The sequence below is a fragment of the Syngnathus typhle genome, linkage group LG10, assembly GCF_033458585.1.
Source record: "Syngnathus typhle isolate RoL2023-S1 ecotype Sweden linkage group LG10, RoL_Styp_1.0, whole genome shotgun sequence".
Lineage (NCBI taxonomy): Eukaryota > Metazoa > Chordata > Actinopteri > Syngnathiformes > Syngnathidae > Syngnathus > Syngnathus typhle.
The window spans coordinates 4094217-4120220 of NC_083747.1; the positions used below are offsets into that span (position 1 = coordinate 4094217).

At 42.8% G+C, this 26004-nt stretch overlaps 1 protein-coding gene and 1 long non-coding RNA gene across 5 annotated transcripts; one reads left to right on the top strand and one right to left on the bottom strand.

Moving 5' to 3' along the window:
- kif13a (kinesin family member 13A) lies at positions 1-24869 on the top strand. Of its 3 annotated transcripts, XM_061288660.1 has the most exons (40): positions 1-362; positions 522-612; positions 6607-6622; positions 8513-8573; positions 9450-9542; positions 9856-10036; positions 11802-11889; positions 12489-12623; positions 12705-12817; positions 13100-13211; positions 13282-13494; positions 13565-13675; positions 13758-13892; positions 14366-14496; positions 14683-14769; positions 14837-15012; positions 15381-15600; positions 16108-16270; positions 16357-16500; positions 16578-16727; positions 16800-16964; positions 17050-17223; positions 17460-17611; positions 17680-17812; positions 17924-18070; positions 18347-18379; positions 18829-18928; positions 19005-19131; positions 19213-19268; positions 19442-19566; positions 19694-19870; positions 19944-20036; positions 20114-20266; positions 20516-20593; positions 20668-20727; positions 20832-20913; positions 20984-21135; positions 21369-21512; positions 21654-22632; positions 23037-24869. In XM_061288660.1, exons 1-40 carry the CDS (start codon positions 308-310, stop codon positions 23168-23170), a joined length of 5739 nt encoding a protein of 1912 aa, XP_061144644.1. In that variant the 5' UTR covers positions 1-307; the 3' UTR covers positions 23171-24869. The 3 variants fall into 3 exon arrangements, with proteins under 3 accessions (XP_061144644.1, XP_061144645.1, XP_061144646.1); XM_061288661.1 differs by lacking the exon at positions 18347-18379; XM_061288662.1 differs by lacking the exon at positions 21369-21512 and having other exon boundaries at positions 2-362.
- Positions 17665-21777, bottom strand: LOC133160862 (uncharacterized). Of its 2 annotated transcripts, none has more exons than XR_009715956.1 (5): positions 21638-21777; positions 20967-21123; positions 18971-20878; positions 17982-18063; positions 17665-17803 (listed from the first exon to the last, which is right to left on the bottom strand). It is a non-coding gene; the product is annotated as an uncharacterized LOC133160862 (long non-coding RNA). The 2 variants fall into 2 exon arrangements; XR_009715957.1 differs by lacking the exon at positions 21638-21777 and adding an exon at positions 21286-21403.
- Positions 24870-26004: the final 1135 nt, after the last annotated feature.

Below are 26004 nucleotides of genomic sequence, written 5' to 3' on the forward strand. Positions count from 1 at the left end.
CAGCCTCCACAGCCTGCCAGAGGAGAGCACAACAGAGCAGAGCAGTCGAGCTCCCGGACGGTCGGTGGAGGAAGATGGCGGTGGGGATGCTGTATGGAAGCGGAGTCGAGCTCTGGATTTCTATCTAAAAATCAAACCGAATGGATATAAAGGACAAGCATGGACGCTTTCCTGACGTTTCTTTTTGACGCGCGAACGCTTTAGGGGCGATTTGAGTCGCAATCTGTCGCCTTTTGCCACGGTACAGATTCGGACTTGTTGTCCGAAGACTTTCCCCCGCTGAGAGAAAAGCGAAAAGTCGGCAAAAATGTCGGATACTAAAGTAAAAGTTGCTGTAAGAGTTCGGCCCATGAACCGGAGAGGTAAGTCTTTTTTTTTTTTAAGTGTGTTGTAAAATGCGCTAACTTTTCATCCCTTTTCAAAGAGCGTCACTTGGGTTGACTTATGGAGTTTTAACGGAATTAAATGAAGTCGTATTTCACACCTCGTTGTCTGCTTTGTTTTCCAAAACAAACGTACAGAAATTGAGCTGAACACAAAATGCGTGGTGGACATGGAGGACAACCAGACGGTTCTGTACGCGCCACCCTCCAATGCAAAAGGAGACAACAGGTAAAAAAATAATAAGAAAACAATTCCATAGTGTTGTTTAAATATCATCACTCCAACTGGATTTGAATTGTGGTTGCCCACCCTGCAAAATCTTTAATAGTTTGGATTACTGTGCTTGGTTTTGAGTGTCACCAAATATTTGAAGCACCGTGGGGCTCCCGGGGTGTTATGTAAACGTCTGACCCCAAGTGCAAGTGCACAAATAACTTTCACCGAGCTTGTCGTGCAGTATGCACTAACAAAACTTCATCCTATGATGTTGTACCGTGTTGTCATAACACTAGTGGTTGTTAGCACATCTGCCTTTCACACAATATTGTGACCTATTACAGCAAAAAAACAAATTGGTTCACATTCTCACATGAATCAAGTATATAAGACAATATTGTGACCTTTTACAGCAATTGAGTAAAATATGAATACATTTAAATAAATCATTTTCCTGCCACCAAAGCAAGTTGCAGGTTGTGCATTGCAATTGTCACATTGAAGTCAGTTTGAAAGATTGCTAAGGAAGTGATATGCGACTCCCATGATGAAGTCCAATGTATGTGCAACTTGATATGTTGTCTCATTGATGTTAAGTTTCCAATATCCAACAATCGTGATGCATTTGAACCTAGCCGATGAATCTCTCAAGGTTTTGCCGCTGAGCTAATTTAAGCCAAGGGTGCCGGGTAACACGACAGTGCTGTAGAGGACGGGCACTTAATGTCAGGAATAGAAGCTGTAAAATATTATGGATCCCACTCAGACTTTATGAAAGCAAACAAAGTGTGACATCATTATAATGCTGCTTAAGATGACGTTTAAGTGGATGCATTGTAGCTGTCACATTAAGTCGTCTTGATTTACCATTGGTGGAATATAGTGGGAAATTTTAAACGTTTTTTTTTTTTTTATATTTTCATCAGTTAATTTGATAACATTTCATGAACATTTAATATCTTTAAAAGTGTATTCTGCCACTTGCTGTTGACTGTAAATGACATGTGCTGAGGGCTCATGTAGCAACCAATCACGGCTCACCTGGAGAATGTCACATGTCCAAACAGAAAGCAGATGAGCTGTGATTGGTCAATCTTGATCAAATTCATTTTGGACAAAATCTTAACTTTTTACTGCTGAGAATGGCTAAATAAATGCACTGTCCATTTAAGATTGACGTAAGTGCACATTTTGCCACGTTTAACAGATGTTGGTGAGAAACTGCTTCTTATTTCTTGCAACTTTATCATATTTGGAACGCTAACTTAAGATTTGATGTCCAGTGTGACAAATCATGTCAAATAGTGTTGCCCAACCTTGCTGCATGTATTTTGACTTGACACAAAGTAAGCAGCCTTGCTGCTGGTGATTTGGCTCCTTGTGTTTAGACTACAGTGGTTTTGCCAAGGCATATAATTTTCTCTCTTGCTGATGGTGGAACTGCGAGAAAAGCTTTTTGCTCGCGTTGCAGCCGTGTTTTGAGGACACCTGTTGCTGTGTGCTGGAGAAGTGTCAGTTTTAGTGGCTATCAAATATGGCTGCAGCGGGACTTAGTCATGGGAACTTTTCCTCTCCCATGGGAACAGAGAGTAAAAGACGTACGGATGGATTTTTGTGTTTCTAAGAATATAGAAGTGGAATTAAGTTTGGGATTCAGATGATCTCATGACGCGTCAAAAATTGGAAATCCTGTTTTCCACGCACGGACCACACAGCAAATGAGAATTCGGAAGCATATGAGGGATTTGCTTTGATGGTTGAGCTTCATTCTTTACACTTCACTGTATTATGGTAACACTCGTGATCACTAAGCTGCAGGTTAAGTTTCCCCTAAATTCCGAATGGTCTTTCTCGCCTTTCATCTGCACGTTATGCTGGCACCACGTAGCATATTTGACATGGGAATGCTTGTGTTCTGTCGACACAATGGTTTAATGGGGGATGGAGAGGCAGAGAAACACCTGAGGCTGCTGTGTGTGGTGGAGATGAGTGGAGGGGCATCATGACAAGGAAATACCCCTCAAGAGGGGGGGTGTCCCGTATCACAATTCGTCATGTTCCAACCTGCCTGCCAACACAACTGAATACAAAGCCGCCAAGACCTTCTGAAAGGGAGATATGATCAAACTTGGATGTGTGTTTCCCATCTTCAAAAATGATAACAGCGCCCAGATGTTTATGTAGCGGTTAGCTTGACAGGTCAAACTGTTCAGCCTTGATAGAATACAGCAGTAAAACATTACTATTTTGTCTAAAATTTATTTAACTTTATTATTTTTATGTACAATTAACACCTTTGAAAAAAAAAATCGCATTTTGCCACTTGCTGTCGACGTAAAATGACATCACATACTCAGGGCTCAGGTATCGACCAATCACGGCTCAGCTTGTGAATGTCACATGACCAAATTTGAAAAAAGAGCTTAAAGATTTTAAGAATAACCATTTCCATCATGTAAAATGATAAATTACCAAATGCTAAACCCACACCATTGTCTTTATCAATAGAATGTCAATGTATTCAAACATATATTGAACATTCTCTCTTTTTAGTATCATTTGAGCAGCTCTCTGGCTTTTCAAAACACCCCTTTCTAAAATGACAAGCTGCCTTGTCCGGTGACCGCTCTCAGGAATGTTCCCTTTGTCTAGATATGATTGTCTCCACTCATCAACATTTCCATGTAGAAAGATGTCCGGAGATCTTTCTATATAATTGAAAAGTCCAAATCCCAAAAGGCCTGTTTGTTCAAAGGCTGTCCCATTGTTTTCACAGAATGGAGAAAAGATGGCGGCGTCCATCTTTGTTGCATCTGTGGCTCATCAGGCTCAGATGTGGTTTCTCTTGCAACAAGACCTAAGAATTCTCTCGCTTTATGTTAAGGAATTTAATTTTGTTCTCAAAAAGGCTTCTGGTCTTTAGCGACGAATAAATCTATCGTGACAGCAATAATGTCTTTAGTTGTGTGTTTCTCGGCCATCTTATTCCTTTTGTGACCTTTTGTCCGTAGCGGCCACACGCTAAACCTATTCAAACATGTGACATCTACAAGTAGGCAGGGTCGAAAGAGGTGTGTCCCGATAGTAAATGTCACTTGATATCTTTTGGGAAGGAGAGTTGCAATCGAAATGAACAGATTGACCAACCCTGTGAAAGTGATTTAATGCTTCTGGGGCGGCGTATCATTCAGTACGCTAGGCCCGCGGACCCACCTCGTCACTGCAGCGTCACAAATGCCTGAGAGGACACGATTGGAGCCCAACTGCTTCATCTGCGTTGTTGGCATGTGCGAAGGAAAATTCCCCAACAGGAGCATCCGGCGCATTGCTCCTCATTAAGACTGTTTTTGACAGTCTGCGCTTGGCTTTTATGTCGGAACTTTGACTCACAAGGCTGGTCGTTTGTCTTGGCCGCGTGTTTGCGGAGTTGTTGCCGAGCAACAACTGTTGCCGAGACATGCAGGAGTTAGCCGACTTGTAAAATATAAATGATGCATGTTTTTCTCTTAAGTGCAAAATAATTCTCACGTCATTTATAGTTCACGCTCTTTGTTTAATTTTGAAGCAATTGTGGCGGAATAGGCTACATCCAAACAACCTTCCAGCATCCCCTATCTGCTCATGACCCATTTTAAACTCTTTATTCCTATAATGGGATGGAAAATATTCTCCGTGGAACCTATTTAAATGCCAGTGTCATACCGAATAAATTAATGATGCCCAAGGGAGTGGGGTCAAAGCTAAGGTCAGAGTGGATGTAACTCAACTTTTCATAGCTCACATATTGTTCTTCTTTGGCTGTTGCAATTGGATAAACAGCGCCTCCGCTGGTTGCTTTGATCGCATAATTGACCACATTCTATAATTTATTTTTAAATAAATTACTTCCAGCAACCCTGTTAAGGAGTAAACATTTACATTTCACGTTGTTGACATTTCAGCCTTGTCTGCTCTATTGAGTGTTCTTCTTGCCTACTTCATGGAATTTTTTTTTTTTTTAACAATCCCACACAAGACTCAATGTATTATTTTTTCTAAGTCTGTGCAGCAAGGTGATCTCCTACTTTGAGTGGGTGGGAGCGACCAGCTTGATTCGTTCTAAACATACTCGGGGAATATTTGAAATGTTAGCCTGGGCTCCAGAGCAGCGCAATCTGCTGTAACCTAAAACTGACACACTCCGTTGTGTTTGGCTCAAATCGCGTATGACTTGTAATTGTCTGAAACACGTTGACAGGCGAGTAGGGGAAAGAGTCTTATGTGTGGTTAAATTGAGGTTAAATGGTTTGGAGGGCTCGAGATGTAGCAATTAGACGGAATTTGAATCTCCTTTGTGTGTGTTTGTGTGAGACTGTTCCTGTGCGTGTGACTTGACATCGGTCCATTTAAGAAGCAGGATTATCTCATTAGACTGTTTATCTGAAATTACTTCATTTGTAAATTTGGAGCTACCACATCTTGTGGACGCTCTATTTGGGAAATTGGACGATGGTCAAGTGTACTGTTCTCGTCTGTGACCATAAATTCCTATGAGAGGCTTTTTTAAAAAGATTTTATGATTAAATGCGGTATTGCTGGATGATGCATTCTGTATGTAATCTTGTGTTTGTTACCCGCTGGGCTGGAAGAGGACATTTTTTTGACAACATAATGACCCAGTGGCCTTAATCCTGTTCCATATCCACGGGGGGATCCCGCTGCGGGCACTCCCACCCTTCATCATTTTTATTTGGGGAGCATACAGTAATCTAAAACTCGACAGAAGACGTCAACCAATGCATACCAGCTCGTAATGGGAAAGATTTGAAAAAAAACAACCCCAAAGTCAGTCTCAAGGGAGATATCTTCTATTTGAGATTTAACAATATGGCCGATAACCTTGCTTTAGAGGGGGTCGGGTGAATTGTTACTGTCTTCCAGCCATGCTGAGAAATTTTCCGGATGTCTTATCATGGAACGGCTGGCTGGAAGGCCGGGAGCCAACGTGCGGCCACGGCGACACACTTCACACGAAGTACAATGAAGCGCACAAAACCAGCAGCGTTAGCCTCGTGTGTGCTGAACCGCAACATAAGCCCTCCAACCTCAACATGTCATACACGCTAAGTTTCAAGCAAATCGCCTCGAGGTTGCACCGTCCGAGCTTTGTGACCGAGTCGCCGAGACTGGCACTGAAATGCATTTTTAACAATAATAAATATGATCACGAAAAGTGATTTCTTGCACATTGTTAAGATGGAGACAAATATCTGGTGAGATTAAAAGATTATATTGGGAGGCTGAGGAGTGCTGGAATTTATGTTGGGAGGCTCTTAAAGTGATCGAAGCAGCTGCGAAAAAGAAATAATGGATGTCATGAATGAAGTCTGCGTTTGTCTTTAGCGAGGAAGTAATTGTGTTAACAAAACCTATATATAGCGAGATGGACTACAATTCTCTCTATTGTCTCGCTCGGGATTCTCCACATACCACATGTGGCCGTTTATATTGTCCACCCAGAAGGAAAATGTTCCTCAAAATTCCCACAGAATGACTTTTGCAACATTTGGTTTAATGGCCAGTTGTTCTTTTGACTAATTTCATCATACCGTGGTCTGGGTGGACCTGCGGTTCAAAAATGTAATCCAACATAACTCGAGTCAAACTTTTTATCCTTAGTTCCGGCATCCGGGTATGCCGAGTGCAGCCATCCCCAACTTGGCCTCTTTGTTAAGTCCACAGGCAGAAGATCTATTTACTCAACAGAGTCAGTGGGACGATGAATGCTCTTGCCTCGCTTAGTTCCACTGGCCTACTCCTGAACCCAATCACAGCAGTGACCAGCAGGAAGTGCTACTTGGAAGTGAACAGAAGCAAAAACTGATTTAGTGTATACACACGCTCAAGTTTCCTGGCGACATCCAGGAATATTTCATTTGTGTTTAGCATTTAAGATCAATATTCCTAACTGGTCTTTTTATGTCTTCTGTTTGTTCCCCACCTCGGACTCCTCCTGATGGATTTCAGCAGGAAACAATCAAAGGTATGTTACCCTCCGCCTGTGTTCTTCTAATGATCGCGTGACATATCAGAGATGCTGAAAATGGTTTCCTTGAGGATGTGAGAAGCATCCTGCGCATGTCTTTACACAAAGGCGGTGATTGAGGGCGTTTTAGTCTCTGGGTTGGTCAGCAGGCGCCGGATAGATGTCCGTGTGAATGTGTCAGCGCTTTAAGATGTGCTGAGCACCCACAAAGGGGCTACAATGAGAGCAGGATGTGCATGGACACTGGGCTAGTGTGTGCGCGCGCATTGAAAGCTGCATTGTTGCAAGCGCACCCCCCACTTCTTCCCCTTGACGCCTCACTGCTGAGCTTGACCGGCTCGGGATGCTTCGTACATTGAGGGTCGTCTTTTGTGTCGAGTACACTCGTTGACGGGGTCCCGGGGGGACTGGCTCTCTCGGGCCTGTAACCTGAATTTACCCTGACACTAAACCCAGCGCGTGTCTGCTAATTTTTCTTTGAGTGTTTCAACAATGTTGTAGTCCCATATACGGTTTTTAACACTTTTGTCGGATTACTCGGAATTATGCATAAGGCGGTATCCGATTTCAAATGTTTTATTAAAATGCTCATCGTTCTCTAAAATAAACTTCAATTTTTTGGTGTGGAAAACCAAGGCAGAAATTGGATCTCGATGATGAGACGTTTGCTAGCATTAGCATTGTCGGCTATAAACAGCCAAGATTCATATTTTCAAATAAAAATGTTGTCACGGTTTTTATACAGAGTAATATAATTTCTATTTTGCTGTCAAATGGACAAGATAAGAAATGGTCGCTCTGTTGCCTTTGGCTAGTTAGCGAGACAGTCTTGCTAGCTCTTCTGCCTCGATGAGCATCTTCCGACCTCAGCAGGTGGTTTTCTTGAACTATTTGCTTCCTGGTCCGATTGAAATGTTATTGTCGGATGGCTCGGTTGTTAGCGTTGGGCTGACGTCTCATTTCACCACTTTGATTATCCCTGATTGCAAGTGCAAGTGCAAAAACAGGTAGCGGAAGTGAAGCTAACCCCTGCGGGAGACTTGAAAAGACTCTATTGTCCAATCAAGAACATTTTTTTCATGGAGCCACAGTCCAGAGGAGTCTGCTCAGCCATAGCTAGCAAAGCAGCTCTAATTGAGAATGATGGCACTTTTTGTTCCTTGCAAACTCATTTGACTGAAGTCACAAGAACAGGTTTTGTTTTCAAAGCATTCACTCATGCTGACTGTGCAAAAGCAGAAGCATCTCAGTAAATAGCCCCTATCATGATTCGTAAGATCTTGGGGAAGGGAGGTGCTCGGACAGCAATTTGTAACAGCAGCACGATCTTTTAACGTGACAATAACGAGCTATTTGAACGTTCTGTCAACACACACACGGACGGGTTTATGCTAAAAGAGAGAGCATCTCTCTGTGTCATTAGTCCAGAGCTAGCTCATGCAGGTGCCTCTAGGATACAAAGCAAAGCGTTTCTTCTGCTCAATTCTGTGTTGTGAAAGGCAGCAGCGAGGGCTGCGAGCCAGCATGCACCGCCGGGAAGCGCTCGGGCCCCGTTTCCTTGGAGACAAGGGTCACTGAGTGCTGGAATTTCTTGGGGGAGCGCTGACCCTGATTTATGAATTCATTTAGCCGCAGCCACTATGACAAAAGCGCTAACAGTGGATTTGTACAGAGCGTCTTAATGAGCATTACTTTGAACAATAAGCTCAGTTTGTCTGTATCTTAGTCTCGCAGACATGCTCTATCCCGCTGATTTACTCGCACGGCACGGCACAATAAGCTTGATTTGGCGCCCGTTATGGAAGCAGGATCGAGTCGTGTCGGAGTGTAAACGCTCGGACGGGTGTGGAAAATGTGTCGGTGATCTCTTCGCTGTCTTCTCCGCAGGTGTTCGCCTTTGACCACTGTTTCTGGTCCATGGATGAGTCCAACGTTCCCAAATATGCCGGTGAGTCACACGTGATAAGTCTTCACTCCTCCCTAGAGAGCTTCAAACATGCATTACGTTTCAAGAATTTGGCTGCAAGCGCTTTGGGAGTCAAATGTCCTTGTGCTGTATTCAAAAAAATTAAATATAATAATAATAAATAATTAATAAATATAATAATATATGTATATCTATACATAAATAATAATAATAATGCCTTATAATTAATTATAAGGCACCATCCTACTAGGCTTCACATCACAATTAGAAAACTAATAATTTAAGCTACATTTCGCACAAACATAAACAAATCCAACACTTTATCCATCTTTGAAACAAATGAAATGCCTCACTCCTCTACTGCTAACTAACAAAAATATAAACAACCTCCTTGGCAGTGGGAACAATATGAAAGTGTTTATATTTACATGTGCATTATTTTTCTAAGCACTCTAATTCATGTCCTTGCGCATATTTAATCAGATACTACTATTCATATCGCTAATGAATGCTTTACGCAACATTTCACGCAAGAAAATTGGTTCATTTGTGCAAGCGGAACATTCTTCATTAGGATTGTGGCTCTTTTGCTCGCCACTCGGTTTTGTGATGGAGATGTCATATACACGGAGAGGACAATACGACCACTCGGGGCACAGGCCTGAAGCTTGCACAGCCGAGGCTTTATTTCGCTTATTAAACAGCCGTTCTATTTAGAAGTAGCACGACACAAGAGACTGCGCGGCACAGACAAATACTTTCGACATGACCAGGCAGCAAGCGCTCGCTGGATTTGTGTTTCGAGTTCTCGTTAACTGTTGTCATTTGCCCACAAATGAAAAGCAATGATTATCTGTTTACACTAATCGCCATGGTAACTGAGTCTTTGTCCAAAAGGTCAAGAGGTGGTGTTCAAGTGCCTTGGAGAGGGAATACTTGAAAATGCATTCCAGGGATATAATGCCTGCATATTTGCCTATGGACAAACAGGTAATTCTAAAAATGTGGAATTATTCGGAATAGTTTCATTAGAAAGAAAATATTGTTTCTTTTTGAGTTGGACTGATGCAAGAAAATGACCTGGAGGGGGAAAAGTGTTCCAAAGTTTGTTTCTTATCTCGAGAAATAAAGCGAATCCGATTAGGGGAAAAACAAAGCTATACTTGTTTTGGTTCAAGTCAAAACCTTTGGGGGAAAAAAAAATCGATTAAATCTGCCTTCAGAGATTTTATTTTATGATCATATCAGCCTGAACGTCTTGTCAGATACAAATGCATTTAAAGCACTTTTGTTGTTTTTATAGGTTCTGGCAAATCATTTTCCATGATGGGAAACGGGGAGCAGCCGGGTTTGATCCCTCGACTGTGCTGCACGCTCTTCGAAAGGGTCCATCAAGAGTCCAACGAGGGACACACTTTTAAAGTGGAAGTGTCTTACATGGAAATCTACAACGAGAAGGTCCGCGACCTCCTCGATCCCAAAGGGTGAGTCTGATGGGTGGTCTTGTGCTTTTTCTCTCATAGTAAACACACATGTGACCTAAATCTGCTCGGTGAAGCCAATGAGCTAATGCTTTGGACTTGCGGTGACACACACAGCTGCTTGCTCAAACTTTGTCATTTTTCCTGATTCATTCCGACTGCAGCGTGAGCAGTGACCTCGGTGGCTGCTGCTCCCACTTGGGCCTGACTCAGGACTGTGACGGAGCCAAGTAGGAAGCTTTGGCCATTTCCCGCAGTTGATTGGTTTACTATTTACACGGCTCTTCAAGCCGCTGCCATTGTTGTGACTTGTCTCACAAATGTGTCTCCATTCAAAATGGAAAGACGGACTTTCCCGTAGTTTGAATGGAGGTGTTGGAAAGGCATTGTCACTTTTGAAAGTGCAGGTGATAGATGGATACAGTTAAATTACGACCCCATGTCCACTTTTCAAAATGACTTTGGTTTTGCAAAATAGTCATTTCCAGTCTGCAGTAAATTGGTTGAATAAACCAATAATGCATTTGCAAATTCCGATGATTGGGCTGAATTCAAGAAATTGTCCAACCACTGACCTGAAACCCAAAAATGTTATTTTCATTGACATAAAATATTCTTTATGTGTAGCCAAAATGCTTTACAAAATATATCTTTTCATTCCAAGATGAGTAGAAGAAGGCCCCTCTTCATTCCTAACATCTGAGGCTCGGTTAAGAATGTAAACATTAAGATTCTCCCCAAAGAAGATGTTGAAAATGAAATCAAAGTGCATGTCATCACTAGCTGACTGACAAAAATAAAAACACACTTGCAGCGGGTGGTAGGTAGGTCACCTTAATGGAAAGAGGAAACCTGGTAACTGTTAACCGGAGTACACCGAGTTGGATAGAGTGACCTACTGAGCTATTGGATTTCTCTTCAACAACTAGCAGGCAGCCCTAAAGGGAAACCTTTTCTATATTTCATACAAGTTATAAACTGAAAAGTGAGGCACACTCGAGGGAAGAATGTATTCAGGTCCAATGGGGAAACAATTTTGTTTATGCTAGCTAGCTATTACACAAAATGAACTTAATTAGAAACAAGTGAACAACTGTGAAAAACATTTTGACAGTTTTTATGTATCTCTATCCTTCACCGTTTTGATTTTTTTTAATGTCACGTCAACCTTTATTTATACGGCCATTCTTTCAACAGGATGTTGTTCCCAGCCAAATGTTGTCAGTTAAGAGAGAAATGTGTTTTTAACATCAGCTTCTAAATGTGAAGTCATGTTTCAAGCGGATCTCCTCCAGAATGCGCATCTGGCAACAATTTCAATTCAATGTTTAAACTCCCATATATACTGAAAGTTCAGACATGTCCTTCTCTTATCATATGTCATTCTTTTTTATTATTATTGTTATTATGCATGATGTTATTATTTTATTGTATCCAGATGACATCCTGAATCTTGATGAAAAGTTCCTCCTTCTTTAGCAATAGGTGTTGATTTAAATACAACATTTGAAAACAATTCTCATGTGTCTTAAATGCTCTTTGGTTGTGTAATTTTGCGCTAGATGAATGAGCAGACACTCCACCCAAGTTGTCCTTCTCTGTCCTTCGATCCCATTTTATGCTTGAGGTAAAACTGATGGTGTCAGCACTCCAAATTGCCATAAAAGCCACAAAAAGGGCGACTTTAAAGAATAAGGAAATGAAATGTGCTCGGTGCCATGAGAGGCATTTACACTCCTTTTACTCACCAGACCGTTTCTCTTTTAAGGAGCCGACAGTCCCTGAAGGTTCGTGAGCACAAAGTCTTGGGTCCATACGTGGATGGTTTGTCTCAGCTGGCCGTGACCAACTTTGAGGTATACCCTTGTCTTGTGCATCTGAACAAAATCCACTCAAATTTCACAAATGCAAAAAAAAAATAAAAATCATTTATGGCGTCAAACACGAATCGTTTGCAGCCAAATAGCACTGAGCTTAACAATGTGGTTTTAATTCTCATGAGCTCCTAATGACACATATAATGTGAATGTGGAATGCACCCGTGTGGTTTTTCGGGGTGGATTGTATGCCAAGCATTGGCGGGGCTTTTCTTAATTAAGTTTAAAAATCCCCACCCTATTTCTGTGCGCCATGTTCGCCTGATATCAACACACTGGATTTCCTAGAGCTCCGTCTCGCTAAAGTGCATGTGAACGTTGGCTGCCTTTTATTGTTCTCAAAAGGATCTGTTTGCACATTTTTCCTCAAATCCACGGAAATCTCCTCCAAGCTTTCAAACTGTAAAACTTATGAAATGTAAAACTGTTGCCAGTGTTTCGACAATAATCAGCAACTAGGGTAAACAATTTGCAACTCAACACTATCAGTTTCAAATATAAATAAATGACCCATGCGTGATGTCATATGTGGTTTGAAAAAATAGATAAAATCTCTCGTTTGTCTTCCTTGACTTTAGGACATTGAAGTGCTCATGTCGGAAGGGAACAAATCTCGCACGGTGGCAGCCACCAACATGAATGAGGAAAGCAGCCGATCTCACGGCGTCTTCAGTATTATCGTCACACAAACATTATACGATCTACAATCCGGGGTGAGTCTTTTTGACTCTGCATTAAGACACAAAGTGTTCCGCAAATGTATTCACCTCGCAATGAATTGGCTTTATTATCAGAATTCCGGGGAGAAGGTGAGCAAGATGAGTCTAGTTGACCTGGCAGGAAGTGAACGGGTGTCCAAGACGGGAGCTGCTGGCGAGCGACTAAAAGAAGGAAGCAACATCAACAAGTGGGTATATTCGGAAATTAAAAGCCAATCGGACACATCATTAAAAAATGTGGTTGTAGTCCCTGGAGAAGCTAAAATCATTTATTTATTGATTTATTTATTAACGTTCTTATTTTTTTGTTTATTTTTTTATGTAAAAATGGGGGGGAAACTAAAGTCAATTTATATTGGGAAGTCGGTGTCCCTGCAGCCCCCCCTCCTAGCTCCGCCAGTGGTTGTATCATCATCCCTTGATTGGGCCACTTGTGGAGTCTTTAAATGTAACTTTGCGTTCGGTTGTAGGTCCTTGACCACGTTAGGTTGTGTGATTTCTGCGCTGGCTGATCAGTCTGCAGGAAAAGGGAAGGCCAAATTTGTGCCTTATAGAGACTCAGTCCTCACCTGGCTGCTCAAGGTTTGTAGCCCACATTCATTATTATTATTGTCTGTCAGCATAAATTTAGAGTAGGGATTTTCCTCATCAGGATAACCTGGGTGGGAACAGCAAGACGGCAATGATCGCCACAGTGAGTCCCGCGGCAGACAACTACGAAGAAACTCTTTCCACTCTGCGTTACGCCGATCGAGCCAAGAGGATCGTCAACCACGCGGTCGTGAACGAAGACCCCAACGCTCGCATCATCCGAGAGCTCCGAGAGGAGGTGGAGAAGCTCAAAGTGCAGCTGTCTCAGGCTGAGGTGAGATTTTGAAACCAGCAGAACCTTGCATGGTCACTTTACCCTAACGTGATCCGGATCTGCTCTCAAGTCCTTGAAGGCTCCTGAACTGAAGGAGAAACTGCACGAATCCGAGAAACTCATCATGGAGATGACCGTCACTTGGGAGGAGAAACTGAGGAAGACCGAGGAGATTGCCACAGTGTGTATATATATATATGACAAATAATATTCATGAAATAAATCCACTTTGCTCACAGGGAAGTCATACTGTGTTTTTACAGGAGCGCCAAAAGCAACTGGAGAGCATGGGCATCTCTCTGGAAACATCCGGAATTAAAGTGGGCGAAGACAAATGTTTCCTGGTCAACCTGAACGCCGATCCTGCCTTAAATGAGCTGCTCGTTTACTATCTGAAGGTACTCATTTTACCGACGGAGGTCTTTTTATTTGTTCAGTTGTAGCAAAAATGTTGGCATGGGTTCATAGGTGTTTTTTTTTATTTCCCCACCAAAGTCAGAAATACCTCAAAAGCCGGGGAATCCTATTTGTAATGTGATAAAAGTATTGTAAACAGAGCTGATCCTGCAAGACAGCCTTGTAGGCGTGTGAGCAAGCACCAACAACAGACCTTTGTCTAGCTTCTGCCGTTTCAATGTGGAATGACCACTCCAATGTGAAATGGACTCGTTTGTACATCCTTTGAAAAAAAGGAAATGTTTGTCTAACAGCGCCCACTCACTTTTTTTTTTCTTTTTTCTTTCCCTCCGGTTGAATCCTTGCAGGCGCAGTCTTGTTTCCTCATTTTGTCACAATAAATTAGGCCAAACATGGGGGAGGCGAAGATAATTCCTTTCAGGCCTCTTTTAATATGTCTTCCACCTGTGTGTAGGAGCGCACACATGTCGGCGCTGACACTTCTCAGGACATCCAGCTGTTTGGAATCGGGATCCAGCCGCTGCATTGTGTACTGGAACTGTGCCCGGATGGTGATGTCACCTTGATGCCCATAGGGAACGCCCGGTGAGCTGCAGTAAAAAAAAAAAACGACGACGACTTTGTCCGTCGAAGCTTCACATGAGCTCATTGTCGAAGAATTTGAGTTCTCTGCTTTCAAAGCACGAGCATGTTTTTTTCCCCCCTCGAGACGCAAATGAATTGTTCAAGAAAGGATGCAGATAATAATCCGACTTGACGTTTTCTCCGCAGTACCTGTGTGAATGGAACAATGATCGATTCTTTGGTCCATCTTTGGCATGGAGATCGGATCTTATGGGGCAACAACCATTTTTTTAGGTGCGCCGCATTTTGACTTGGAACCCAATAGGATGAGTCGGAAGGCTAAAAATGGAATCTGTCACAGGATCAATTTGCCGAAACGAAAACGGCGGGACCGTTTGAAGGAGCTGGAAAGGGCCTCTCCCAGGGACAGCTTTGTGGAGGTGGACGTGGAGACCGCCAGTGAGGCATCTTCTGAACAGGACTACAGCTATGAGTTTGCCCAAATGGAAGTCATAATGAAGACTCTGGGAAACAATGGTAATTATTTTCAGCTCTCTGTACATTTCTGTCGCCAGCACATAGTAACCAAAAAACTCCATATATTATATTTATATATTCATATTTTACCCGGGGTGTGTAGACTTTTGATATCGTCTGACTTCTAATTCATTTGAGTTCTTCCAAGAATTTCCTGCTGCTTCTTCATATCTTATATTTATATATTATATTTATATTTTACCAGGAGTGTGTAGACTTCAGCTTCTTCATATCTTTTATTTATATACTATATATGTTAACAGGGGTGTGTAGACTTTTGATATGGTCTGTCTTGTAATTCCAAGAAATTCCTGTAGCTTCTGCTATAAATTGTAAACAAGACTCAAGCATTGCGTGTGGTTTTCTAGACCCCATGCAGAATGTGGTCCAGGTTTTGGAGAAGCAGTACCTGGAAGAAAAGCGCACGGCTCTGGAAGAACAAAGGTTGATGTACGAGCGGGAGCTGGAATCTCTTCGGCAACAACTTTCTCCCGAGAAAACGCAACAGCACCACCGCAGCAACAGTGAGCGCCTCACGTTCCAGACGCACACACCGCACGGCAAGCTGCAACTGTGGACGGAGGAACGGTCGGTGACACACGATGAGCTCATTCAAAAGCGTCAATATTTGTTTTTTCATCACTTGCTACTCAATACAGAATTCCATCTATTGCATTTCTAAGTAGGACAGTCGGTTTCCGCTATGCTAGTTTTTCCCCAAACAGCGTTATCCCATAATACGAGGTTCTATCCCAACCTAAAACTTGAGGATACTGCAAGACAGTGTTTAAAGGAGTGAGTAATGCCAAATTACGGCTGCCCTCATGAAGTGAAGATAACCGCCTCTTAAAAAGTGAAGCTCAAAGTTCTGGTTAGGTCAAACCACCAAGCAGCATTCTACTGCATGTGTCCTGCCTTTAGTCTCCGAGCCTTCTTGTGCTCCAAGGGGAAATTCCAATTTTGCACATCATCGATTTTTTTTTTTTTTTTTTTGCCCATTGTTGGTTACGCTGCCAATTCACACAGCAGTTTTCTCATACACAATGAGTTGTATCTCTTTGGATAACTGTTTTTTTTTTTCTTCATGTGCACCAGGGATGAACTTTTCAGACAGAGTCTTTCTCGGCTCAGGGAACAAGTTCTGAAAGCTAACACCCTGGTGCGAGAGGCCAACTTTTTGGCAGAGGAGATGAGCAAACTGACCGACTATCAAGTCACTCTTCAGATTCCTGCAGCCAACCTTAGCGCGAACCGCAAGGTCAGCCGGCTGAGCCGACGCCAAGCAATCATTTTAACTGTTGCGTCTGCTCAGGGGCCTTATCTGACTTGTTTGTTTTTATTCAGCGTGGAGCCATAGTGAGTGAGCCAGCCATCCAGGTACGCAGGAAGGGAAGGGCAACTCAGGTGTGGACCATTGAGAAGCTGGAAAACAAGCTGGTGGACATGAGAGATCACTATAGAGACTGGAGAGAAGGCTCAGAGGAAGTGGTAAGAAACACAAGACAGGAGAGTTAAAAAAAAAAAAAGACATTTGATTATTTCATTTTGTTTAATTCAATTAACAGTGCAGCAAGGCAAATGGTAAACACTCTGACCCATTTTACGACGCTCAAGAAAACCACAACCTAATAGGAGTGGCGAACATTTTTCTGGAGTGCCTTTTCCATGACGTCAAACTGCAATATGCTGTTCCCATCATCAGCCAACAGGGGGAGGTAAGTTAATTGCATCCACTTGATGGTTTTTGTTGTTGTTGTTTTACACTGGAGGTTCGTTTGTTCGCACAGTTAGCAGGCAGACTGCACGTGGAGCTGATGCGGGTCAGCGGCGCCGTGCCCGAGCGCCTTTGCGGTGGGGACGACTCCTCTGAGAACTCCAGTGAGAGTGGCTGCTATGAGGTCTTGGACACCAATGGAGAAATTGTCCACATGGCCAAGAGGCTCATTATCAGGGTAGCTGTACCTTGACTTATGTGACCGGAGTCTCTTGAAAATTCAAAAAGTCGGGTCTCATGCTGTGTGTGTTTTCACGTTACAGGTTCGCATCAGGGAGGCGACGGGGCTGCCCCTCAACCTGTCCAACTTTGTTTTCTGTCAGTACACCTTTTGGGAACATGGCGAACCCACAGTGGCCCCCCCAATGGTGAGCCCTGACAGACCTTCCCCTCGGAGCCCAGATGCACAGTTCACTGTCCAGTTTGACCACTGCAAGGTGAGAACCATCAGCTTCTTTTTATCTCGGCCAAGACGCTTGCAGAATTACGCTCCTTGATTTTGCAGGTGATGAATGTTTTGAGCCTTGGCAGAGGTCTTCAAGTGTGCTATATTTTAAATTGGACTAAAGCAATTATTTTACTTTCTTTTTAATTAATTTATTTATATTTTATTTATTGATATTAATTTTATTTATATTCTTTTTATTTATTATTGTTTTATTTTTTTCTGCAGGACTATGTTGTACATGTGACAGATGACTTTCTGGAGTTCATATCAGATGGAGCGTTGGCAATAGAGGTATGGGGCCATTGCTGTGCTGGGAACGGACGTTCTCCATGGGAGTTAGACGCTCTGGAATCCAAGACTCAGACGCTCCGAGACAGGTAAGTTGAATTCACGCTCATGGAAAAAAACGGAAGGATTTGAACACTTTGATGCACGTTCCATGAAGGTGGAGCGAGGTGTCTCGTAGGATCGAGCTGTGGGTCTCCATCCAGGAGCTCAATGAACAGGGAGAGTACGCCGCTGTGGAGCTGCAGCCTGGAAAAGACATCAGCACGGGAGGAGTCTTCCAACTGCGCCAGGTCGGAGAAAAAAAACACAAAACACTGTGACTGGTGTAATTATGTAAAAAAAGAACACATTTTAAAAGCCAGTGCCAGAAGCACCACACTGAGGTTGACGTGTCCAAGCAGGGCCACTCGAGGAGGCTTCATGTCAGCGTGAAGCCGGTCCAAAAGTCAGGCACCCTACCTCTGCTGGTGGAGGCCATGCTGTCCGTCTCCATCGGCTGCGTGACTCTACGCTCCTCCAAATTGCAGCGACCCCTCGACACCTACCAGGTCCGTGAAATACATTTCGGACCAAAAATAGAAAAGGTTATGTTTAAAAGTCGTTCACTACCATTGACGGCGATACTAGTCCAAGATTCATTTGAACTGGGCTGGTGGTAAATGAGTTTATAATGCAAGACAACTTGAGAAAATCTTTTTGGTGTAAAAACATTGCGTCGCTCAAATTCTGAGCTGTCAGCTCACACTTGCACACACACACACACACACACACACACACACACACACACACACACATATCTGACAGCGTGTGTTCTTCCCTGCCAGAGAGAGGTGCAAGACGATACGGATAGTTATCAGGTACCCTCATCCTGCTGTAATTTAACACGCAGCATGAAGGATCACGTGTTTGCGATCAAGCCTTTGCTTGAGGGCCTACGAGGGAGGAGGAAGAGGGCTGTGCCTCTCCCGACTAAAAAAAAAAAAAAAAAGCAAAAACCGTTGCTTTATTAAACAAAACACACACTGTAATAACATAACAGCCATTCTTTGGCAGCCAAATACAGCTCCACCCTTCGCCTACATTTGCACACTAATTTGCTTGCCACTACTGAAGAGCTGCAAGAACATGCTACATGCTAGCTAAACACTTGTGTTGCATGGCTGGCACTACTTTGCATGGGGGATGTGCACTGATATCACAGGTGTGATGCGGTTTGGTTTTGAGTGTGTTTTTTTTTGTGATACAGTATTAACAAATGTGGTCCAAAAAAACAGATACAGCCAATCAGGTGCATCTCTGCTTCTAGGAGGAAGATCTCAGCTGCGTAAGAGAGCGATGGTCTGAGGCCTTAATCAAACGACGGGAGTACCTCGATGAACAAATCAAAAAGATCATTAACAAGCACGGTGAGACTTGAACCTCCCAGAAAAATTGGATTCGGTTCTTACGGTTTGTTCTCGTGATTGGTCTCAATCCATTCAGAAAAGTCAGAGGAAGACATTGAGCGGGAAGCCCGTCTGGTGGAGCAATGGGTCGGCCTGACCGAGGAGAGAAACGCCGTGCTCGTACCTGCGCCCGGAAGCGGAATCCCCGGAGCTCCCGCCGACTGGTATACAATTCGGGCATATTTACGTCAAATTCATTTGATCTGTTGCTTTTTGTAACCGTGTTTCAAACATCTGCCTGTCAGGACTCCGCCTCCCGGAATGGAAGCTCATATCCCAGTCCTCTTCCTTGATTTGAATGGTGAGTCACACACATTCTTGACATTTGAATCAGGAGTCACCACATTAGGCCTAAAAACCAAGCTGGCAGATTCCGCTTTTTTGTTTTTTGTATTATCGTCGATTAGACTGTGCTGATATAATGAATGATTGTATATTTTCGAATTTTAATATCAATAAGTTTTGTTCCACTAGCTGATAATCTGACAGTGAATGAGCAGCTGACGGGTCCTCATGCTGCGGGTGTTAACTCGATCCTACCCAAGGAGCACGGAAGCCAGTTTTTCTATCTCCCCATCATCAAGCACAGCGAGGAAGAGGTGAGTCACCGCTTTGCGTCTACTGCCTCCCTGTGTTCAAAGATGGAACTGCGCAGCTAATTCGCGTCTACTTTTACAAATATCATTCTCAAGTGGATCGTTCAGGTTTTCCTTTCATTATTTTCAGGTGTCAGCCGTGTGTTCCTGGGACTCATCCATCCACGATTCCGTGCATCTCAATCGGGTCACGTCTCCTCACGAGCGTATCTACCTGATCTTGAAAACCACAGTGCAACTTAGCCACCCTGCCTCAATGGAGCTGGTGCTCCGCAAAAGGATCGCCGTCAACATCTACAACAAGCAGGTTGGTGTGTCAGGAATGTCGCAACTACATCGAGCGTTTGGTTTGTTCACTCAATTTGACTTCTCTTATTCAGAGTTTCACACAGAGTCTCAAAAGGAGAATGTCGCTTAAGAATATGCTTCACTCCTGCGGCGTGATCTACGAGATTGTTTCCAACATACCGAAGGTGCAACATGTTCTCCATGTATTCTAATAAATACACTCAACAAAGTCTTGGAATGAACCCCTCGTTCCTCATGTCAGGCCTCAGAGGAGCCAGAGGAGAGAGAAACATTGGCCCTCATGGCTGCTCGTGCAGACATCGAGGAGACTCCGGATGGAGAAACCTACATTGAGAAATACACTCGGGGAGTTTTGCAAGTGGAGAATATCCTCAGCTTGGAGAGGCTGCGGCAGGTACAGTCGAGACGTATGGATTGCCCATGTCACAACCTGATACTAAATTCTGATTCATTTATTCTGACCAATTTGACAAATAGATATTTTGGCAAATTCATGTCTCAGTATAATAATGTAATTAAAATACAATTATTACTGTATTGTTTATCCATCCATCTCTATAATTATAGAACATTATATTATTTGAATTTATATTATATAGATGATATTATATTATATTTTTTTACATTATATTATTTTCCACAGGCTGTGACTGTCAAGGAAGCACTCTCTACTAAGGGAAGACATCTCAGAAGAAGCCTCAGCACACCAAATGTCCCGCATGTAATGAGCACATTCCTCTCAGGAACTAATAGTTTTGACATGTGTCATGAGTAACAAATTTCCCTGCTCTCCAGTCTTCCTGCAGTAAAACAGACCTGACTAGCTGTGAGGATGAAGACCGCAAAGTATGTGAGGTATGCTTCAACACCGTGTTTGTTGATCACATGTTTTGCAGCTGTAGTTTTTTTAAAGACGGGATCATTTGTTGAGCTAATATGTTCGATGTATCGATTTGAAGGAGAACTGTGATCATGGTGACAGCTGCAATCCTCAGAACGGCTCCCTCTGCAGTACACCGATCAAAAACAAAGAAGGCTCAGGTAAACCAGACGAGAGAAAGTTCTGCATGTTCCGAAAACTATGAATATCTCACCGAATGTCTCCGATCAGGGTCATTTCCAGAGAGTCCTACATTTTTCAACTCCAGTCCTTTCAAGCTTCTATCCCCTCAGCCGTCCAAGTTCCTCAAGTCCTTGCTGCCTGTCAAGGAGGAGAATAAGGTGAAGAAAGTCCTGGAGGCCCGCCCACTGCTGGGAAAAGAGGCAAGAAGGAATAAGTTAAATGTCCCTGTGTTGTGATCCTCACTCCTGCGCATGAATGTTTGCGCCACTCATATCAACCTGCATTTTTTTGTCTGCAGTTTTCCAGCTTGAGCACAAATTTACAAAATGCATGCCCACTATGTCACTGACCTGGCCACCTCCATGCCTGCATGCAATGTGTTTGTCTGTGTGCGTGCGTGAAGTCCTGTGCTGTTGTTCTGACCCATCTGCAGAGCATGCGCTCATGTGTGGACAACCCTGCACTGCTCCCCCCTCCCTGCCCCTGGCGCAGACCCAGGGCAGGCAGCGAGGGCCACTGCAAGCTTCCCACCCCCACCTGCAGAGCGCTCAGCCGCACATTGCCACACGGTGCTGCTGTAAGTGCTACACGTGAATGTCACACGGTCACGGGACGGTGAGAGAGATCATGTTAGCGTGTCGAGGCTACTTTTATACTGCGTGACCACTAATTGTGAAGATATGTGCCAAGCCATCAACTCACATTCTGCCCTCTGCAGGAATCCGACGAGGAGGACGCTGCAGTGGACGTCCGACACGGCGCCGGCGGCTTCCAGGCGTACATCCCCGAGGACTTTGCAAACTTTGACATCTACAACGCCACCCTGGAGAGCCGCGGCGACTCGAAGGAGCGGAAGGAGGTGTCCCGTAGCCCCACCTCCAGTAGCTGCACCAGCGGTTACTTTTCCCACAGCGCCTCGAACGCCACGCTGTCCGACCTGCCGTTCAGTTCCAGCGAGAGCTCCGATCAACTCGGCTGCAGAGATTCGCAAGACGCTCTCGGATGTCACGCCGGAAGGGGCTACACGCAAATTAAAGTTCCCGCTGGAAGTGAAGACCAGCAGGTGTTCAACTCGCCAACTTCCTTACCTATCAGTGTTCCTTGTGGCAAGCCGAGAACTTTTCCTCCGCCTCAAAATTGCAATCTCAGTTGCAGTCAGGAGTTCACAGACTTTAAAGGGGCGGATGATACCATTGCCGAAGAGGGCTTGCATCATTTCACAGACGGATGGGAGCAAGACGCTGTTGACGTGACCACAACACTGAAGACGACGAACGAGATAGAAACGTGTGACTCTGTTGCTATTATGAAGAACAATTCCGACAACGCCTCAGCCGCTTTACACAAATATCCAATTTCGACCAACACTGTTATTTGCACCATCTCTTCAACGTCACCGTCCGCTGTTACGTCCTTGTCCAAAGCCCCGCCTCTCAGAGGAGGAGACCCTCCCATCCGCGAGCCGGCCCAGGGAGATGTGCCCCACGGGAGCCCCTGTCCCAGCCCCAACCAGAGCAGCACGGAGCCCTCAGGCGACTCTAGCGGGGATGAGTGCACCCCCGTCGCCCAGCTCCCCGACTGGATGGCGCCCGGGGAGATGGTGTGGGTGGGTAAACGGCGAGGAATGGTCCACTACGTCGGAGGGGTGGAGTTCGCCAAGGGTATCTGGGTTGGCGTCAAACTGGACCTGGCAGTGGGTGAGTTCATTGAAAGTGTAGCAAAGGAATTACTGTACTGCATAATAGTGAAGTATTTGAAGAATCTATCCACCAGAGGGCACTGTTTGTTTTAACTACAAGTACAGTGGTGCCTTGCTAGTTAGTCAAAATACTTTAATCTTTCCCCTTTGAACTGATACAATTAAACTGTTGCAGCCTCCACAATTAAAAAAAAAAAATTAACACAATTTTTAAAAGTTAATTACATAATTTAAAATGTAATCTAATCCAATGGACATTAAACTGCTCCTTTACATTTATTCTAATACTAAAGATCATATAACATTCTTAAAATCTCCAAAATAAAATAGTCAAGTAAGACAAGTATGATTTTCCAGTTGTTTGAATATTGCTGAAATTGTTGTATTTTAACCCTCCCTCAGGGAAGCACAATGGTACTGTCCAGGGGAGAGTGTACTTCCGATGTCCCCCAGGCCACGGCGTGTTTGTGAAGCCATCTCGTCTGACTCGAGATCCACCCTCCATGGACACGGAACCAACCACTCTCCTCAGATAAGACAAAGACACAGTCTAGGCCAAAATTCTGATTTGGTCATTTGTAGGCTTTTACTATCTAATGAAGCTAATCACTGAATATGCACATGCTCATTATGCACATTTTTCCATAAGGGTATATTTTTAAGGGGGAAACGCTTAACTGGGAGTCCATATGGAAATATTAGCCACTTGGTTTTTCTTAAGAAAGCATATTTTTGTATGGCGTTATGATCACAACCCCTGAGGCTCATATGATGATTAATCTGGGATATGAACATTACGAATGTACTACTGTCAATAAGATGTCAGGGGCAACCAAAGAGTTTCATATCTGCTGTTAGTAGTTGAGTTGGAAAAGTGGTGGAAACTTTACAAGGGAAATTCAACCTTTTTTGGGGGGGGGACTGGAAATTTGGGCGAATTAATCCAAAGCATAAAAATAAAAAAATTACTGTCCTAACCAGACATGGGGGCAAATTGATATTCATTTACAGGGTAAAATAAAATTGTGTGGGTTATTTTTTTATCCCAAATTTATTTTCCATATTCCTCTTTATAAATTCCAGTTATTTCCCCTGTAAAGTTCCCATCTTTAAAAAAAAATAGCCCAAATTTTGCATACAAAGTTTTGTCATTTTTCGTATGTGGAAGAACACAAAGTTTAGTGCCATGTCTCTATCCGGAATAATTTCCACATATCCTCAAGATCAACAAGAAAACCTGCATTGCCTTCACTTTGTGACTCTTGAATTATCCTGTTGAAGTACTGTAACACTGTGGATTGAACAATCCCTATCCAGCATGAGAATCGTGCTGTTTGAACGCTTGCACTGGAAAGGAATTTTCGGAAACGAACTGACTGAGCGGGTTCTCACTCACTCGCTTTCAACCGAGAGGAGGCAAAAGCCGTATGATGTCATCTCTGAAGATTTTATAGACTCTATTCAGCACTTGGATGAGGATTTTATAGGCTTTATCCAGAACTTGGATACAATGATGCCTTATGTCTTTGCTTCCATAAAGGTGGACACATAACCTTTAAAAAAAAAAAAAAAGTGTGGTCCTGTGATATTGTGTATGTTTATTTTGACGACACCTAATGGCTTTCCGGAAGCCACCCGGCCTTATTTGGCATGACTGATGTGGATTCTTTTTTTTTTTTTTTTTTTGTCCATGTGAAATTTTATATGTTGACTGACTGATACGTAATACCACACGTTATTAACAGGTACTCAATAATGCATTATGTCCTATTTAGGATCGAATGACAGTGTGATAAACGGTGTCTCGTTACAGAGGATGAGGTTGTTCAGTATGAACATGTGGCGAAGTTGTGATGCATCTATATATAATGTATATGTTTAAGTTGTAAATAGAAGATCTTTCAGCTGCTCTCCCTTGTGGAGATGTAAATACAAGTGTGTTTTTTAAAAAAAATAGTATTTACGCTATTATGATGTACAGATTTGTATTTATGTTGTATCGCAGAAAAATTGTTTTCATTGGTACGTGAATGTTCTAGAAGAGAACATTTACAATCAAACCACTGTGTTGACTTTTTTCTGTTGGATTTGGTCAAACATTTTGGTTTTTGGCATTAGTATTTCATGTTCCAAAATCCAAAACACAAAGAAAATAATTTGTTAAAAAAAAATGTTCAAATAAAGGTTTTCTATAAATGTTCAAATAAAGTTTTTTTACAAAGAAAAAAGTTCCAATATTTGTTGATATCTCTGGACATGTTTTTGTAAATTCAGATTTTTTCATGCCAAGCAAACAAAACAATGTCGTTTTAATAAACATTTTTTGTTTTTTTAAATCAAAACATGCTTTTCATTTAACAGCAATTATAGTAAATGAAAGCGCAACTTCCCTGGCAAAAATTCAAATTCATTTTAAATTTGTCTTTTAACATGTTGCAGTGTATTTTTTTTCCTCAACCTAACATCCAAACAAGACACAATACAAACTTTACTTTCAAACACACAACTGAAAACAAGCCTAAACGTCAATAGATTTGTACAAAAGGGCGACAACTGCCATAAAGGACAGCGAGGTCATGTGTGGTGATTTATTTATTTTCTAAAACAACACATCATTTAAGTTGTCATATAGGGAAAGCACAGGTGTGGCATGTAACATTAACAATGACTGCATTCTATTTTGGTGTCTCTGCAGTGTGTCGTGACACTTTGACAGCAGTAACTCTTTTTTAGCGTGCACACCTGTGCTTTTCCCTGTGTGACCTTTTCAAATGTACTAAGACACACACACACTTCACATATAAAACATGATACAGCCTGTATTTCTAGCCTGTATACATCTAAATGTGGCTACTATTTAAGATGAATCCCCTTCCTGGAATTTTGAAAATGACATTCACAGTAGACACTGTGTAATAGATCCAAATAAATTGGACATATTGAGTGTGTAAATGTGTGACACGAGTGTGTTTGGCAGAGGGAGTCACATTTCCACGCTCATTGACTACAATATTAAGGTCCACTTCCACTAATGAGATCCAAAACAAAAAGCTGGAAGGAAAAACACAAACAATGCCAATATTTCATTGGCTGTGGGATGGGTATTAATTTACTACATCATACTGAGATCTGGAATTATCCTCCTTATACAGATCATATTCTGTTTTCTAAATACTTCTCATACACTGCGGTTCTGCCTGAGTTGGCGCCTGTGGTCACTGCCAGAAGCCCAGCAGTTAGTGGGCCTTGCACAGACATTATGGAAAATACTTTTGGGAATCAAATAATACAATTACCTGAAATTATTATTTAAAAAATAAATTTTTAATTGAGGACGATTTCTCTAATTGTGATTAGATTAACATGAAGT

Excerpts from the sequence above, each read along its gene's own strand:
- kif13a (XM_061288660.1), top strand. The coding sequence starts at position 308 with ATGTCGGATACTAAAGTAAAAGTTGCTGTAAGAGTTCGGCCCATGAAC. Across the intron at positions 18,929-19,004 it reads AAAGATCATTAACAAGCACG|AAAAGTCAGAGGAAGACATT; the intron begins GTGAGACTTGAA and ends CAATCCATTCAG. Across the intron at positions 20,594-20,667 it reads GCACACCAAATGTCCCGCAT|TCTTCCTGCAGTAAAACAGA; the intron begins GTAATGAGCACA and ends CCTGCTCTCCAG.